The following is a 19712-nucleotide window of genomic DNA, read 5'->3' on the forward strand; positions in this document are numbered from 1 at the left end:
TGTCTTGAAACCAGGGAGAAAATGCATGATGACAATTTCACAGTTCTTTACTTGTGCTGCTTTACATGTCCTCTCTATCTCAATGTACTAAATACAACATTTCATTTTAAAAAGTGTTCCTTTAGTAGGATTTTCAACAACATTCTGGGCATGCTCTTTTTCAATGTAAAAAGTCTGTATTAATAATTGTTACTTAGGTTAGAGTTTTCTTTTTTCCTGTTCTGTTGCCTTCTTCCTGTGGTGAAGTTGAATACAGAAGACATGAATATGGCTAACATTTTGACATAGAAATTTAAAAAGAAAAAGCTTTAAAATTACATAATGCATTTCTCCACTCCTCCCTTCCCCACCTTCCCCACATTCCCACCTACAAAAGAACACACCTGTTTTTGTGATAAAAGGGAAAACATAACACTCAAGGACAGGTTAGTATTTGATGATTTCTAGTTAAAATTAATCAATTCAACAACAATAGTTACAAATCAATGTAATTTGCCCCATGCAATAAACTGCTGGAATTCAAGTGGTAGTGATCAAAATCTGTGTACTTGTCTAGTTTGACCAGTCCCTTTTAGATCCATTTGAACTCAGTCGGTATATCACCAGTATTGCTGCTTCTTGCATTAACTCCCCTAGCAGCCACCTGTATCTTAAATGATCAAATATTTAACCATAGGCAATTTGTGCTTGAGCAATAAAGGCAGCAGGTAGATCCTATCTCAGGAACTTGTCACTAGAACAGTAAGGCTTAGCTTTGCCTAAGAGCTCTAAGGCACACTGTGTTCTAAATATAGAGAGATGAACACTCAGCTGATGACAAGTCTTTGCAATGGAAAGCATCACTAAACAACCTCAACCCAAAGACAGAGAACAGATTGTCCTGCCTTCAGCCATTAGTATAAATTCCCAGTGGGAGCTGGCAAAGGATGCTAAAGCCCCTGCACGCTGGACTCTATTATCTGTTCTTGAAAAAAAAGATAATGTAAACTGGTGCAATGTTGGTAAATTACAAGAGTGTCACCCTGCAGAGGTGGGCTGGTGAAATGGTGCATTTACTAGGCATCAGTCAGCTTTAAGCAATAAGCTGCTGGGCCCTGTCAAACTGAGGGGGGAGAGGAGCACCAGTATTTTGAAAACAGTCTAAGGTTTATTCTGATGAAAGATTACAGCTTAAATTAAGCTCTTCCTGCTTAAACAAGGTGTGTGCAAAGGAAAACGAGGATTGAAAAGAGATCCTATGAGGGCATTGGCTGCAACAGAAACTAGAAAAACCAGTTTTTAAACACTTCTAAGACTTTGAAGTAAATATTTAGCTGTAAACAACCCAATTGTTTAGTATTTATATGTTCAGGAAAGTTTATTTACTGGGTTTTATCAGGACTTTGATGTAAAATGATACCTCTGTGTGGAACAACACTTGTATTTACATTAAACCAAAACCACCACTGAAGTAAACTTTAAAAAAAAATTAAAAATTGCTTTCACCATTAAGCACCATTAAGCACAAATAATAACACAAAAGTACTACTGCTAACCAATTTGCAACTAGAAAAAATTTCCTTCAGTTCCAAAATGATTACATCTCATTTCTTGTTTCATTTTCATAAACAGTTGCTTTTATCAGAACTCTTTATCATATCCACAACAAACCCCAGCATAAGTGACATTTCTGTGATAATTAATTTCACAATTAAAAAGTTTAGTCCTCTCAGCTTAATTATTCAGTTCTGCAATGGACAGCACATTAACACCTGCAGAAAGACTGAAATAACATTACTTCCCTTATTTTAGCCACAACTGCTCAGCTCTGATCTAAAGTGCTAGTGACAGTCCACAGTACCTATGACATCTACAGAATGCTGACATCAATTCTGAATTATAGTCACCATGCCAACCATCTGACTGTAGCCCAGCTTGCAGCCATGTCCCTTCTACAAACGTGAATGGATTTTAACTTTTAGTGTCTTAAATACTTGTTCATGTTTTTGGATACATACTTATCCTCGAACATCCTCACCTTTCCATCACATGTATAATGTTGAGTTTAGGGAAACACATTTTAATTTTTTGGAACTCCAAAAATTCTTGTAGCCTCCTGTAATGATGTCCCCCTCTCACATGGATGCCCTAATAAAAGTGATGCCACAATAAAGTTTGCTCCTGTTGGGCAACTTAGAGTGCCTTCTCCATCTTCCCTGCTGTTTAAAACAACCAGCAGTAAGTACTGCTCTCCCAGACTCCTACATTTCTGTCAAATGCAGCTGAAATTGGCCAACACATTCAAATGTTATTAGGGGACACAGAGAAAAAATTTAGAAAGCATGCAAAAGGTCACTTCTCTGCCAGTAACTTTCCACTGTGAGCCTTCAAACACCAAACTCTTCCCACTCTTTTACTTTCTGAAACTCACTATATATTTCTGTATTCTATTCTATACTGTCTAGCTCCATTACCAAAATCTTCAAAATGAGGGTCTTCATTTGCCGCTGCCTCATCCTGACCATACTCCTGATCTGAAGTCCTTATCCACACTTTAATCCAGCACTATCCCTTTGTTTAATCATAGGACTGGTCCATGCAACACAGTTTTAGGTGTAAAAATTCTGCCACCAACAGAACTACTGGGCAGAGTGTGCTGGGCTGCCTTTGCTAATGCAGTCTGTCCTTCCACAGCCTCAGACTCTCTTGGCAAATGACAGCTGCTTAGGCCTGCAACTGCTCAGTTCGCTGCTACAATTGTCCCAGGCTTAATTAGCCAAGCTTAAAAATCAGTATTCTTTATTTTCCTCCCTAGAATCAGAGTGGAAATTCAAGATTTATTCAATTGTCCTAATGTAGGACCATCCCCTCTCTTAAGATGTTTGAGTTTATATTTCTTAAGGGTCTGTTTTATTTTGCACTGAAACCAACAGAAAGATCAGTGAATTTCAGCAGAATTAGATCTGGCAAAATTTAGCATGTCTGAAGCACTGCAGCTTCCAGAAACATTATCACAACTGTTATTAATGTCATAAGCTCTTCAAATAAAATTGTCATTGAACCAAGATACCTTGTCTAGAGAATTCCAGTAGAGCAAATATTGCTTGCCAGCGCAATATAGGTTTTGTAGGTTTTTTTTTTTTTTTCCCCTTGGGTTTCTTTGTATTGCAAAGCAGCTGCACAGTAAGATTGTTGATACTGCGGTTCACCCTTTGAAGTGATATGGTCCACAGTAAACAGTTCTGGCTAAGGAATTTTCTAGGTGTTAAGTCCACAGGTTGAGGAGGAAAAGAAGAACTTGTCTGCTTCTATTTCATGACAATCCCGAGCTCCAAGACAAATCAAATGAGTCATGCAGCAGCATTTCAGATGACCTGTGAAGGGAACTGACAAACTGTAACCTGTGATCAGGGATGTTCAAGATAGCAGGATTTCACTTGAAACTAAGCTACAATAAAGTATCCACTTCCAGAACACATATTCCTTTCAAAATGGAAAATTGCCATACACAGCTTGAAAGTCGCTGCCTTTTGGCACAAGAATGCCAACCCTGTGCTGTGGTTTAGATGAATGCATACAGAGAAATTAGAGAATCCTTGTTTGGTGCACACAGCTGTTGCATAAAGATGGTCTTCTGAGCTATTCAAGGACTGACTAAAAATTTAGGTTTTAACAAAAATAAAATTATTTACAGGTAGTATTCTACATTTTTTTGTGTTAGCACTATGTCAGAGCAAATTAAAAATAAACAGAGAAAGAGTTTATGTGAGAGTAACTTGGCCATTTTTAAAGACTTATTGAATACAGAGAAGAATGCTGTTTTAAAGAAAATGCATGCTCTGTAATAAGCCAAAATTTGACATTGCGGCCCCTCAGCCAGCATTGGACTCTGCAGGCACTTTGCTGATAACATTTCACATTTCAGCCTCAGGAACTGATCCGCAGCCATTTTAAAACAAAGGGTACCTTTTTTTTTTAATGCAGAAGATGCTGTGCCAAAATAAACTTCCTGCAAACACCACTATGCTTTCAGCCTCCTGTAATTGAAAAATACTACTCACCATTGCTCCTAGCCTGAACTATTCCTCTATTGTACTGGAGCCTCAGGGTACAAATACAATATACAATTGTATGATTTTTCTAGAACGTTAAACATGCTGACATGCTGATGAAATTATAAACAATTGACTAAATCTCTCCATAAATCACAAATTTTCTTTGGAGGTAATAGACAACTACCTTTAAACATCTGGTGTTTCTTGTCCCTGTTTGTTCTTTCCTCACATGTAACATTGGGATTAGAATGTCTTAACAAGTGAAGATGTCTTTGGATGCTAAAAAATAATGCTGGTAAGGGATATCATAACGTACTTTCATCATGTTTCTCTTAACACAGCTCCATTTCTTTATAAAAAGTTCCTTCAACCATATCTCTGCTGTTTCTCAATGAACATCAAATGAAATAACCCAAAACAAAGATGAAGGGGAGAATATATGTATGACAACAATATTAATGTTAACATATTAAACGTTCGCTTTCACACAGCACTTTTGGCTAAAAAACTTATATTATTGAGACTACTGTTACAAGCAAGAACTAAAATACAAGAAAGAAGAGAAAAATTTCACCAAAGAAGCAACAGATAGGAACTGGACACTCTCTTGACTTTTAACCCCTGGACAATGGCCATGTCAATCAAGAATACACTTGAAAAGAAAGGGAACAAATCAGTTCTTGCTGTTTCTGATATCTTCCAGATGAACATTTCTACTATAGTATTTTGAAAACTTCCAGTACGTCCAGCAAAGCACTGTAACCATACGCCTATAAAGGCATCCACCTCTAAGAGGCTCATTTCAGCAAACACTTGGCTTCTCTGAAGCTGCACACAGCCATCTGCTTCTTTTTCCAGGGACAGATGTGCAGCTCGCATTCCTGCTCGGGCGTGACAGAGGCGCGCGGGCAGGTGCAGGCGGCCCCGAGCAGATGACGGGCAGGTGCGCGCGTGCCACCGCTTCCCAACAGCTCCTTTCCCTCCCTGCTCCAGCCCCTGGATGTCACCTGCCCTGGGGGACACAGGTCAGCCCTCAAAGGCAGCGGGGAGCAACCCCACCTATGCCACGCAAACACCACCTCCAAGCCTCATGGGCTGCTGGCTCCTTCCAGCATACAATATGCAAGGAAGTGAGAACTATTGAACTCAGAAGTAAACGTACACTTTGACCAACACAAACGTGGCAGGAAAATGCCAGTTGATACCAGAAATATTTATTTCCCCTTCTCTACAATATTTATCTCTGACTTTTTCAAAGTTGTCACTTTGCTTGATATTTTGGGAGAGCTTTATTACCCTCACTACTAACAAACATGTTTCACTTCCTGCAATATTATTTGGCATGGATTAAAAATTAACAGCAATTTTGTTATCTGAAATTCCAGTGTCTTTTACCTTAAGCATACTGAAATATTCTTTAAGCTATATACAGTCTAAAAGCAATTTATAAATGAAACATTGCTGCTATTTTCATGTTCTTGACACGTTGCTAATTATGAGCTACAGGACAGAAAAGGGGAAAACTCACAGAAACGCACAGCAAGCTTAACACAATTATGCAGAAAAATGCAAGACCATCTTCCACAAAGGAAAAAAGATCCGCTTTTTAAGACCCTTGCTGAAAACCTTGTGCAAGATTTTCTCCCTGGGCAGACTGAATCCAACTAAACAAATGAATTTTTTTCACAAAGTAGAAGAGATGACCTGCAACTCAGCTCTCTATGGCACCTGAATGGAGGCTGTAGTGAGGTGGGGGTTGGTCACCTCTGCCATGCTTCAAGTAAAAGGATGAGAGAAAAATGGCCTTTAGCTGCATCAGGAGAGATAAAGACTAGATAACAGGAAATTTTTTTTCACTGCAAGAGTGGTTAGGCACTGGAATAAGTTGCCCAGGGAGGGGGTGAAGTCGCCATCTCTGGAAGTGTTCAAGCATCTGAAGGTGGTATTTGGGGATGTTGTTGAGGGGTAATTATGGTGGTGCTGGGCTGATGGTTGGACTAGATGATCTTGGAGGCCTCTTTCAGCCTTGACAGTTCTGTGATCTAGTTATGCTGTGGTTTGTATTTGTGCCAATTTTATATAATAGAATTTACACAGCTATGTGAATTCTGGCATTGGGGCTCACGTCAACTGCAAAAAATGTTCAGGGAAATAGACTCTAATAATACTAATAAATATACCAAATTTTGTCAAGAAGAAAATGGGGAGAGTGGGGCAGAACACCAATCTTGTCTACAAGTTGAATAGATTAGTTAAGTCCAAGATTTCTTTTTAATATGCCTATGAACCAAGAGCAGCAAAAAAGGTAGAGCTAGTTGTCAGTGGACTAAGAAAACTTATTTCAGAACTTCAAAAGATGCTTATGAAAATAGCTACAAATTTAGAGATGGGTCTTTGAAAAATGCTGTAAGCAGTGAGAAACTACAGCTCCTGAAACAATTATATTTGCCCTAATGCTTGACCCATGTAAGTGCAGTGGAACTTTCTATTTGGACTGGTTCATTTAAGATCTTGAGTATATGAGAAGAATATTTCTAATTTTGAATAGGGACTGAACCAATACCAACTTGAAATACACATCTCATACTGCTGCACTTTAGTTCCAGATTAGCCCAGAACACTGAGGAAACTGAAAGACCGCAGATGAGAAAATGGGCTGGGGAGCAACGCCAAGATCAGCAAATCACCTCAATCCCCCCTGCTCTCCACCACCTGCCAGTTACAATCTCGCCGATAATTTTTAAAACACTTTTGACAGACGCAAATTTTGAGGGAATATGAACCCTGATGCAGTAAAGCATCTGGGAATGCACTCAAATTCCATTTTAGTTAATACTAATTTACATTACAGAAGCAGGTCCTTTGTATGTAAGAAGGGTTGATCCCTAAGATCTTTACAATATTCTTACTTGCATTTTATGTTTTACTCAATCCAATTAGACTTCAAGCAAATATTAATTAGGAAAGAGTCACACAGACACAATATACCCTCTCTGGGGGAAAAAATATTTTTTTTCAATAATCATATTTTGAAAAATACAGATAGCTTACAAAGGCTATTTGGGGTCTGTTTGAAAAATATCACACATAGTGGTATTGACAAACAGAGCTTGGCTTGCCAACACATCAGGAGATTGAAATTATTGAGTGTTCACAATCTGGGTATTATTTATGCCTTTCTGTCTGCATGGCACAGAAGAAAAAACACAGAATAGATGTAGCAGCATCCTTCTTTAAATCTGAGGGATCCCAACCAAGACACCTACACTACTACTTATGACTCTAAAACATACTGCTATTTTGCATAGATGTGGCCAAGTATCCCTCAGGAAAATATTCAGAGAAAAATACCCTGTGTAATATGGTATAATACTAAGGTAAACCAAGGTACAAAACCAAGGTAATTTTGCTTCCATGACACTGCACAATGAAAACTACTCAAAAGTTCTGTAAAACTAAAATTCTTGCTAAAGCTATTTCCAGCTTCTTCTTATTCCAGCTTATTTCCAGTACTTCTTCTTCTTCTTCTACTTATTATTATTATTATTCCAAAAGGTAATTAAATAATACCTAATACAGATTGTGTGAAAGTTCAATTTGCAATCAAGTAGCAAAGACTCTCCGAATTTTATAATTTCATCTAAAATGACTGTGCTCATTTCACATCAGTAACAATTTTGAATTACAAAAAGCTCTTAAAAATTGAAGGAATATATTTCAGCACATGACTGTCTTATATCTCATACACAGCCAAACTGCTCCTTTTACAAGTGTTACAAAAGATGTTATTATTAAGCAGATATTGGCAAAATGAGACATTTTAAAGCAAAAATATCAAGGGTTTGCAAATGCCCTAAATTCCAGCAGTGATATGTATGTCCACTCACACACCTGCTATTAAATTTGATTTCCTATTTTCTGACATACATTTCACTTTTAAAATAATTTATCAGGACACAAAATTAATCTACCAATTACCAGTTTTTATTTCCTTTTTAACCAAATTCTTCCATTTCATCTTTGGTCACAACTTTCAGAAAAGATGTGATTCACAGCTTTGTACCTCCAATGCAATTTTTTCATATTGTCACATATTTAGAGTAATCTTAGAAAAAATGTAATTGTGTTTATAATTCATTATGCTTTTTCCTCTTTGGGCAGTATTTTACACACATTACTGTAATTGCACTTGTAAACAACCAAGGCCAGCACAATATAAGAAGTGAGTCTGGAAGCACAACTACTGGTGCCTCTTTTTCTCTGCAATGGCCTCAAAGTTAGACTGATGGCTCTCTGGGCTTTTTGCCAACACCACACACCAGATTAAAATAGAAAGAAGGGAACTAGACAACCTGGGGTCCAAAATTTAATTCTGACCTTATGTATAAGCTCTATGGGAGGCTCGGGCAAAGTAGAATGCTAATCTACCATATAAGGGGGGCACCACAAAAAAACTAGAAAAAGTCTAACCAGAAAAATGTCTTTTTTATCGTGTGCACATTTTGGTATTTTGAAACCATATATCTTGAAAAATAATCAAATCTTCATGTATAAACATTATGTTATTCTCAGAAAGTAATATTTAATGTATAGTGTTGTTACATGTTCACAGCCCACTTTCTTTCAGCATGAGATAAACTATATTTTTTATGGCTTTAACCCACTTTATTCAAACCATAGACTTTTCTGTTTCATACACTTGTGGGTTTATGGATCTCATTAACTATGAAATATGGACAGCATATTAGAAAGTAGATTTGAAAGTGAAGGCTGAAACGCTCTCTTCATTCCACCAGAACAGGCTCTATTTATATTTCCTCTCATATTTCATAGTGGAAGATAAGTATTCTGCTAAAACATATTTGCTAATTGGCTTCTTTACAGAAAGAGATAATTTCTAAAATCAAATTAGTGTTCTTCAAAGAAATATTTAAAAGAAATAAACATTTTTTTCTACATTTAAATAATATTATAATGTTAAATCCAAAATGGCAAATGAGAAAATATCTTCATAAAATTTTGCAGATGCTGACTAATTTTACCATTGTCTTTGGAAGCTCTGTAATTTAGCTGTTTCTAGGGATTGCTTTTAACTTTTCAATGGAAAACAAAAACTATGGTAAACAGATTAAACTCTATTCCTGATTTCTTGTAAACTCCATTTAATAATCAACTGCATGTTAGTGTAATTCATTGCACTTGGATCCTTTGATTTTAAACACAAATATCTAGAAAATAAAGCTATTAAATACCTATTGATACTTTATTCACTAACTATTAAAATAACTCAATAACTCTATTGAGCGTAACTCAAATTTGTAAAATGACTAAATAAACACAGTAATGAGCAAAAACTGTTTAAGCTGTTCTGAGATGGGATCTTGAAAATTAGATGCTTGAATGGTAATTCTCAGAAAGCTTCCATTATTGATCATTATTCTTAGAATATTTGTATAAAATATTCTATTTATTTAGTCCCCTGCCCTTTCAAGAGAGAATTCCCAAGACATTATTAAGTTCTCTATTCTTGAAACAGCTTGACACGACACAGATACACATACAACTGAGAAACAGCAATTTTTTTTTTTCCACAGGGAAATTCTGGTCATCAAAACACAGGAAAAGAGGTTAATTTGAAGAAAATGAGGGAAAGTTTTGAGACTCTTATTTATGAATTCACAACCTCAGAAAAGAAAGAGATCAAAATCTTTCCTCACTATTCCCTTCAGAAGGATTTAGATTTATTCTGGCTCAAACTATTACCAAAGGCACTACCATGAATTTTTATATAAGATAAGGAGCTGATCTACTAAGTGGCCTGATACAAAAAATTTCAGCTATGTTACATGGATCTTGTGTTGGGTTTTAGCACAGCAGAAGGCATTGTGGGACAGTGCATGAAGTGCTTGTATAAGCAGCAGAGTGACATAACTTTGGAAAGGAATTGCCAATGGCACGCAGAAGTCAATTCCAAAAACATTCTGTCCACTTCATAAAGCGATTCATGACACAGTGTAAGACCAGCTTCACACTTCCTGCACTTCTGTATGCACAGCTGATCTGCCATAAGCTTTGTGGGTAAATAACAAAATCTTGTGAACAACTTTCAATCAGCACAATGCTGATAAGTAGCATACATTGATTAATGTTATGCATTTGGATGCAGATTTGTATTTCCATAGAGCCACAACACAATGAATCAAACAAAGACTTCTAATTCAAGCAGAATAAACTTAGAAGCACTTTAGAAACTTATGTAACAATCCCTGTAAATGCATCTATAAACAAGTTGTTTCAACACTTCCTGCTTGGGCTTGATTTCCTTTATGCTGTTGCTGAATGACTGCCACGAAGACTTGAAGTACTGATCCTCCCAAGGCTGAGTTCAACACTGTGTGCAGTAATGTATCTGACAGAAATAAGGCCTACATTTCTGCTGTGTTCCATATTGCCTTCATTTCATTGCTTCCTTTCAGTTACACAGTCAGCTACAAATCAAACTTGTAATGACTTTGAAGAAACTTATAGGACCCTCAACTTCATCTGTTATAAGGAACCAAATAATGGAACTGGGATCACACTGGTTTTGTTATTTTGGTACTTGTGCACTAGAAACAAATTGATAGTAACAGGAGTGTTACCTTGAGATCAGCAAAAAAGTACTTTCAAAATTCTCTCATGGACTGTTCAAAGAAATGGAATTTATTGGCAATACAAGCAAGATTTACAGAATGAAGATATGTTAAGGCTCTAACCATTCATTTCTTTGAACAGTCCCACAACTCAAAATAGCAACTGACATAACGATTTAGGAACCTTCAATCCACATGTGGAAAGGCAGAAGATAAGAAAGAAAAAAACCAGATTCGCATGGATTATATATAAAATATTCAGAAGAACATCCAAATACTTACAGAACAGTGTAATCCAAATAGTTTTCACTGCAGTGAGTCACATTAGGTAACTTTTTTCTGGTTAGGTTTATATTCTTTATATTCTCCTTCAAGCAGTAATACCAAAATTAATTTAATCTAGAGATTTTCATACAACTCACATCCAAAACCAAAGTTCTTCTCAGTAAAAAAAATGAAGCAATATTTTATGACAGGATTCACATTACCAATTTTTCAACAGATGGAATTTTGGAAGCTAAGGAAGGAAGAAATCTGAGAATAATTTGCTCTAGGATTGCAACCACTACAAAATGTCCCTTCCATTTTAATTTTTTGTGTGATTAGTAAATATAAGTATTTACATAAAATATAGCACATGAAAAGCCTACACATTTACCCTGATCCTTAGCTCCTGTATCTGTAAAAAAAACTAATGTAGAATGATTTACCCCCAAAACATTTATCACAATGTTTCCATGAGTATTTAATGCTGCACAATTATTCCAGTCATACCTGCAGGCCTGTCAGTTGAGCTGCTGATTTCCCTTTGAGGCAGAGAATGAGTGCCAGAAATGCATTTAAGTCCTCCAGAGAGAGGCTATTGACCTAAAACAGATGAAAAAATGCTACATTATCTGAAGGCTCTGAAGAGGACCTTTCTGAAAATTGAATCCTCTTGCTCAAGCACATCAAACTTGGAACAGTGACCTCATGTAATGATGACCACCAGGAATGCATCATCTAAGAAAATGCACAGGAACAAAATACTTTCTTTCACAGCTTGAAGCAAGTGCATATCCCAACTCTTTGGTATAGTGTATACACATGGATTTCCACACACCAAACAAAATGCCCACCCTTCATTTTTCCCTTCTCCACTTCCCTTGGAGTTTCTTAATAACAGGAAATTTCTCCCTCTCTGTTACATTAAGCATAGTAAAAAAAAAAATTAAAAAAAATTAATTTATAATCAAGACATAGGATAAAAATCACCTCAATCAGCCCCAGATATGATGACCACTGGGAATTTTGAAAAAAATGCTTACACATTTATCTGTTAGAAATTTCAGAAATATTAAAAAATATTTCAATTACCTATTTTAACCTAAATTTCAGGATTTATCAAAACATATTTGATTTCTTTCAGGTTTTTAAGGCTACATATGGAAGCAGGGAAAACTTAAAACTAAAATCTAAAATGTTCAAGTGGGTAAAAGGAAATGACATGTCTAAATTGACGTAACAGTTCAATTCTATCAGTAAAGGGGGAATGGACAATTTTTCTGCTGTGAAAAGGTGTTTAGAGACGTTGCAGAGGCACATGATCAGCTCAGAAGAAACAGCACCTTGAGAGCAGCTGGCATGATTTCATGACAGTACCAGTCGACTTCCAATCCTTTCCTTCCTCTTATAAAACACTGTGTATCAACACAAGTGCACCAAGACCACTAATCTGTCCTAGCATTTGAGGATATACAGAGAGCTCCAAAGTGAGATCCACAGAGCATTACAATTCCTTATCAATTGGAACTTGAGGAAAGGTTTCTCTAGCAAAAGGTGGAAATGTGCATTGTGGGCATACAGAACACTTAAGAGACTGCCAAAAACTCAGCATTGCCTTTCTTTTAATAGGATAAAAATCATTCATCCACTATTCAGGATTTTTTTTTTTTTGGTAAATCAAGCCCCACTGCTTGTCCCACTGTAAAATACTTTCTCCTCTATGATGCTGTTAAGTCTTGCATAAGGCACAAGAATGTAGGGGAGATCAGAAACATTTTAAGCTTTCAAAATGCTCCTTGGTATTCATTAACTCCACCTGTCTGCTAAGATCTGATAATGGCCCTACTTTACCCTGCAATTCAAGTCATGTGTCACCTTTGTGTAGATGGCAACAAGAGAGGTTTACTAAACCTGCACATTTCATACAGTGAAGTAACAGAAAAAGTGACTTTTATCTACAAAAATTTCTTAATACCTGCACAATTTTGTCCTAAGAAAAGGAAATCAAAGATTGCTTGCAAAGACAACAGCAAGAAAATGCCCCTAACAGATCAGCCAAAAATGCTTATGAATATAAAAACACTTCTTCAGAGAAATATTTTATTCAGTAATCAGACTTGGTGAGTTATCACAGTTCAGATTTAATCCAAAACTGTTAGAGATTGAAAGACAAAATTCCACTTTGTCTGGAGGCTTCACTGTTTGATTTGAACTCATTCACTGCTTGCCAACTTTAAAGACAGACAGACCTAATATTTTCTAATTTTTTTGTTATTTTTGTTCTTAATTTAGAGAATATTTGAAAGGTAGCCTTGAAAAAAACATTTTTCATATGAGCACTTTTTTAACCTATTGTTTGTTTACTGGATATTTTTTCTTACTTAAAAAAAATGCATCTGAAGTTTTCATTACATACTTGCACATACATTCTGAGGAAACCAGATGGGTTGGTTGGTATGCTGGCTCCTGCAACACCCTCACTTTTAGCTTAGATTCAATTATAAGTAATGAAATTTTAAAGAATTTTATTTTCCCTCATATGAGCTGAAGGAAGACTTCAGGCCTGCTTCAAGGCAACCTACAATTTTCTTAAATAATTTCTGAGGAAACAATTCACCTTCCTTCTCTAATAAAAATTTAAGACCAAAGTGTAAAGACAAGAGTCAGAACACAGCTAGACAAGCCTTGTTTTCTCAGCTATAAAACAAATGGAAGCAATATGGCTAGCTCAAAGCATGGCTACTGACACTCCTGCCCTTATGTTTTCCTCTCAAACATCCCAAGAGAACAAACAGACAATATCAGAGAAATAACCAAAGTTTAAAATAACTCAAATCAAGTCCCCAGTCTGGTTCCCAGGGTAGACTGCATCAGTGCAACTCCGAGGGCAGAAGAGAAGCGGGAAAATGGGGCAGTTCTTGAGAAACTGGCACTGCCATGAAAAACCTTCCATCAAACTGAGCCCTTCGCATGATCTCTCTGCTGTTACTCCTGTTGAAAGCAAGAGCTGTAAATCTGATTTCATCTCTGTGTATAATAGTGGCCATTGGAAAATCAGTTCTGAAAACCATTTTCCTGACAAGCTTTTTTTTCCTATTTTATTAATATCCTGTGATCAATGTTCAGTAAATCCACATTTCTGTAGGTGTTCCGTCCTGTTACTCCTCTTCTTAATCCCACTAAAGAAAACCCTTCTCAAATAATTTAGTTACCATGCTATGAAAGGGTGCACAGAAGATGTCAATAAATAAGTGAAATAGTGATAAATGAAACTGCATTTTCACATTCTAATAGGAAAAATACTTCAAGTATGTTAAAATGTAGGTATGTGATATATATCCTGCTGACTTGAAATTGCAAGGCATGACATGATGTTTAATAAGCATTAGCTGCAAAAAATTTTCAAATTGTCTTCTGTTATACAAATATTAAAGAAAAAAAAAATTACCCATATGGATCATTTGTGTAATTCCCTTATGTACTTCCTCAATATGTCATCTAAGTTTGAGTAAACACATGAAGGGAAATGAAAGGAAAAGTCAGGGAGAACTTGTTTTCATGTATCACACATGAGTACAAATCTGTTATGGAGGAAACTGAAGTCTAAAAAAACAAAACAAAAGACAAAATGCAGTTCAGTTTAAGTACAAGTGAAGCTGAACTTATGAGATCAGATAAATGCATCATTTGCTCATCCTCAGAGAGGAAAATCTGCTTGTGAGATCACCATTTGAAATGTGGCAAGTACAGACAAAATATTAAATACCTAAGAGAAAAGTAAATAATGAAGCAATATCTTGTGTTCCTTTTTATTACAGTTAAGGTAGTCTGCAGGATGCCAAGTATTTGGAATTATAACAGAAGTGCTACCTAATGATCTCCTATTACTCAGAATTTAATGAGAAGAGCCATATCCTCAATTCTGGCTTGAAAATTAGTAGACTGACAAGAAGTCATGAAAAAGTAGTGAGAGCTGACTAAATATTTATATTGTCTGTTTGCACAGTCTGCATAGTCACCTGAGGGGATGTCTCCTTTTGATGACACAAAGGAAACACAAAAGGAGCAATTTTAATTTGCAAACAGGTCCCAAAGAGTAGGGGAAATCCCTCAGTTTATACTCTCTCTGCTAGACTGCCCGGGGGGTTTTGTCATGGGCACGTGAGAGCTATGATTAGCTACTAAAAACCCCAAGTATTTCTTGAACAGGATGGTGCACGCTAAGTGGAGTAATTAAAAATACTGTAATGCAGTACTATTACATTTGATCAGCCATGCCTACAGTAAGGATTAGAGAAGTGCCCAGCACAGGCTAGCAAAAACCAGTTTATTTGTCCTTCACACTTACCAGGGCTGACAGCTGACAAAAAAGCAACCATCCCTCTTACCTGCATCATAAGATAGGCCAGCAAGCAGCAGAATCCTGCAACAGGTGCTTCCAGAGCCTGGAGTTCTTCCATCTCATCTTGAAGGTGAAAGCATGCCAGAAATGTACTATAACGTTGCTTCTCCACGTCGGGGCCTTTGGCAAGCCACAGTGTTTTCAAATTAGGTGTTCCACCTACAAAAGAAATCCATTATTTTATTTTGGCAGCAACAAGATGAAACATGTCTACCTCATTATAATCTGAAAGGAAATGACTGCTCTGGCAGGAAAGGAAATGAAATGCTCTTGGCACTTGCCAGGACCACAGAGTCAAAAATAAAATGTATTTGACAAAACTTGCATTGGACAAAAAAAAAAATCAACGAAAAAAATGGCCTGTAATTTAAACCAAATTTATTGAATACAGGCATGTTTAAGCAGAGTGGACTGAATTCAACCCTTACAATAACATAGACAATCTTGAGACAGCAAGCCTTTAACCTATACAAGTGCAAAGTTTGCCTGCAAGTGTGTTCTTTCCCTTGGGGATGCAGAGCATTAAATGAGACTTGCTTCACTGTAAAACAGTGACTCAGCAGAGAACCACCAGGTCTGTTTTCCTCTCTCTCTGCTGGAGTTAACATAGCAGGGATCCCTGAAGGATGCTCACACTGTCTCCCTGCTGATCCCATGTTTCAATGAACACCCGTGCCACTCGGTGGTGAGCAGGCACTCTCCACTAGGCACTGTGTGGGTTTGGCTCCTCTGCAGCACGTTCCAGTCTGGGAACAAAACCCAAGGCAATCTGGTATTTTGCACCTCCTAGGCTACTGTATGAAACACTGTTGCAAACACACAAAAAAGAACTGTCATCAGTTATGAATAATGGATCTTTCCAGACCTTCTCTAGTATCATTCATGCTTGTCTCTAAATCCTTAATATTTACCCCATGCTGCCATCTCCCAGCTTGTGACACATGTGGGCTAATGCAAAATTTGCTCCTCATTTAAATTACATTTAATCTGTTATCAAAATAAACACTAATGCACGTGAAATAACAGAACAGTGAACTGGTTATGCCTGAGAATCTCAATAAAAGTCAGAATCGTACCATAAAGTACAGCTGCTCCTGTAGTTAAATAAAACGAGGTGTGAATTTTAAATGTGGACTAATTAAGCTACATTTGGTAACACCTCTTCCTTTTTAATGTGAAATGCAGCAGCTGCAGACCAGTTAGGAACACTTGGTGATAATAAATGGTTAAAGTGACAAGGTGCTGAAATCTACATAGATGATGTTTATTTAGCCAAGAAAGCCCATTAACCAAATGGTACTAATTCTTTGGAGAGGGGGAAACTAGAAGAAAAGTTAGTATTTTCTTTCTTTATCTCCCTGATGGATGTTTCCTTTACCATTTTTAAGGCTAACTCTCCTGTCAAAAGTTTTAACCATAAAAAGAACTACTATCATATAATCTGTAAGTTTCTAACCTTATTTTTAAGGGAAATGTATTATTAAGAAAAAAAACCCAATTGCTTGATTGGAGGTAGATATGCAGGTAAGAGATAACATAAATAGTGGCAGTGAGTGGGGTAGTACAGACAGCACAGTAAAGACTCACATTACTGGTTTTGATATTGGAAACTGCTGCCTTAAGTAAAAAAAGAACAGCAGAGACTGACTTCCAGGAAGAAAATCAAATATAACATGCACGAAAACAACAAAGCGCCAACTTCTGTTGCCAAGCCTAAGCAACCCTGATGTGTGAGACAATCTGTACATGGGTAAACTCAAATAGTTTTGATGGTTTCTGCACACGAAGAGATACACCAAGAATCAGTTAAAAGTAAAATTCTCTTTTGCATTTAGGGGCATACCTAAAAACAGAAATCCTTCTTTCTTCAGAGTAAAACCATTAACTTTTGTCAATATTCAAGATTTTAGATCTATATTGAGAGAACTCAACAAAAAACTCAAGACATCTCTTCCATAAACAGTTTCTTACACTTTCAGAAATATCTATTTGTGGCTTGGAAAAAAAGTGAGTTATTTACTCTGGGAAAGAAAATTTGATCCTGTCTCCTTTTGGAACACACCAACAAAAAAGGGCTTTTTTTCTGAAGGGTTCTCTTCTTCGAGTAATTAAATTCCATGTAATACCCAAGACTAATCTATTAAATCAAATTAAATGAAAGATAAGTGAAACAAAGAAACAAATATCCTAAAGCTTAATGACTGTCCTACCATACAGGCAGTCCACAGCAGATCTAAGATTCATCTATGGTAGACCCTCAAAATGCTCTCTGCTTTATGTACATGCTCATTACATTATTTACAGTAATTAGAAAACATTTCTGAAATAGGAATTTACTGGGATAGGCAGAAGAAATATTTTATTTTCTGAACGTGTCTATATATTTACTAAATTAACCTAAAACCAAGCAAAACTGAGTAAGAATAGGAAAACACACCAAAACATATTTCTATGTACCTAACTGAAATGTCGTTACTATAAAGACTAGTAATGATAAAATTATTTGTTGAGGTTGTAGGAACCACAGTTTTCCATGAATTACACAAATATATGTAAACATAATTACTCTCAACAGACACAAAATTGTGTAAAAACCATATTCAGCACTATGGGAACTGCAGTCCTCAGGAACTCCAAGAAGAGGAGCTTTAATAAGACCTCCATGGAGTTGAGATATGACCTGCCTAAACACAAAAACAGACAACCCACAAGTTTAAAAAAAAAAAAGCATGGACAAATCACTTTTTACCTTTTTCCTTTATACTCACACATTTAATACCATTATCATATAGAAAGCAGCATGAGAAACAAAAGCATTTCAAGGGACTACATAAACATTTATTTCATCTGTTTGAATTCCAGATTTGTTTGTTTGATTGATTTATGGATATGCAATACATGCAAAAGTTGTGGAATGCATTAATTCTATTATATCATTTAACTCAACACTTAAAATAAGGTGATCCTCACATTTGTAGCAACTTTAAACACAACATTACTGTGTATGCAGATGTATAATAGTAAATGTTCATGTATATTTGAAGTAATGACTATTGAAATTTTCTTTTACAACACCAGTAACAGACCTTTAATAGCTCTTCATTTTACATGCTCATGTAAATAACGAGCAATAAAAATAAGTTTATAAAAATGTACTTGCTAGGAACACTCAACAGTAACTTCTCAACAACTGTGGCCAAAAAGCTCAAATGCCAATTAAATCTGACCATTAATGACAGAGACAGCATTTTGAACATAAAAATATTCATGACATATTCATGAAGGATGCAATGATTAGAATACTGAAAGTACATCCAAACTCTGTGGTATGAAGCTGCAATATCCTATGCATTATCAGAAATAAAATGAACCGCAGAATCCATATATTTCCAGCAAAGACTTTAGAACTTTTTCTCTTCCACATAAACTGCAGATACATGAAATATAGCTGCTATGTTTAGAAGACATGGATGTGAAACAGTATTTTCCTAGATCACAGCTCTTCTAACAAAATTGATTTGCCAGTGACACTTTTTATCAACATAAGTGCTGCTCTGTCTATGTGTGTAAATCATGATCATATTCATTCAACTGAAAATAAACATTCGAGAAAGAAGAAAAAAACACAGACAATGCAAGCAAGCACAGATGCTAATTCAGAAGACTGTCTCTCAAAAAAAAATATATATAGTTAATACACACTATATTTTAAATATATTTTAAGTTATCGTCTTACTTACCAACCTGCCTTTGGGATTCGATATTTCGTTTTTAAAAAAGGCTAATATTCAATCTATCACCTGCAACCTTTCCAGATGCAAGGCACTACTGCTGTTTTATACACACACAAAAAGTTAGTAGGAATTCTACTTTTTTTTTTAAAGATCAATGCAAAATTTAAAGTATTTACCATTATGTACTCTACAGTTTAAAGTTCACAGTTTCTTTAGACTTTTTAATCTAAATCAAACTGGAAGAGAGTCAAGATTTTCCACATATTCTCAGTACAGCTCTAAAGTAGTTTTGATGATCAGGTTATCAGTTTTTTTCAGTAAAAATAAAAGAGCCTTCCCAAATTAATTGCCCTTTTGATATTTCAAATAGGCTTTTGGTAAAATTCTCTTTTGTCTTTTTGAGTAACCTGATCTTGATTGACAGCCTTGAACTCTAACTTCCTAAAACAACTTTAAATTTAGCTCTAAATATGATCCCTGTCTGAAAAATGTGATGTGCTGTTGAGAACCTTATTTGGTGAATTAGAAAGTCATGCTGTGGAAAATCAAAGATGCATGAGCAAATGTAAGGCATACAAATATGGACTGCAAAAATTTTAGAAAAATATTTGTCTGCTGAAGGAATGACAACAGAGCACTAAAAATA

At 36.0% G+C, this 19712-nt stretch overlaps 1 protein-coding gene across 3 annotated transcripts in view; it reads right to left on the bottom strand.

Moving 5' to 3' along the window:
• FAM120B (family with sequence similarity 120 member B) overlaps positions 1-19712 on the bottom strand; it is a 48371-nt gene that overhangs the window by 14360 nt on the left and 14299 nt on the right. For all 3 annotated transcript variants that reach the window (XM_068185121.1, XM_068185119.1, XM_068185122.1), the window contains exons 5-6: positions 15319-15491; positions 11441-11533 (exon numbers count right to left, since the gene is read on the bottom strand). In XM_068185121.1, the coding sequence (XP_068041222.1) occupies positions 11441-11533; positions 15319-15491 (266 nt within the window). The remainder of the gene's footprint in view (positions 1-11440; positions 11534-15318; positions 15492-19712) is intronic.

This window comes from Anomalospiza imberbis, chromosome 3 (genome assembly GCF_031753505.1).
Source record: "Anomalospiza imberbis isolate Cuckoo-Finch-1a 21T00152 chromosome 3, ASM3175350v1, whole genome shotgun sequence".
Lineage (NCBI taxonomy): Eukaryota > Metazoa > Chordata > Aves > Passeriformes > Viduidae > Anomalospiza > Anomalospiza imberbis.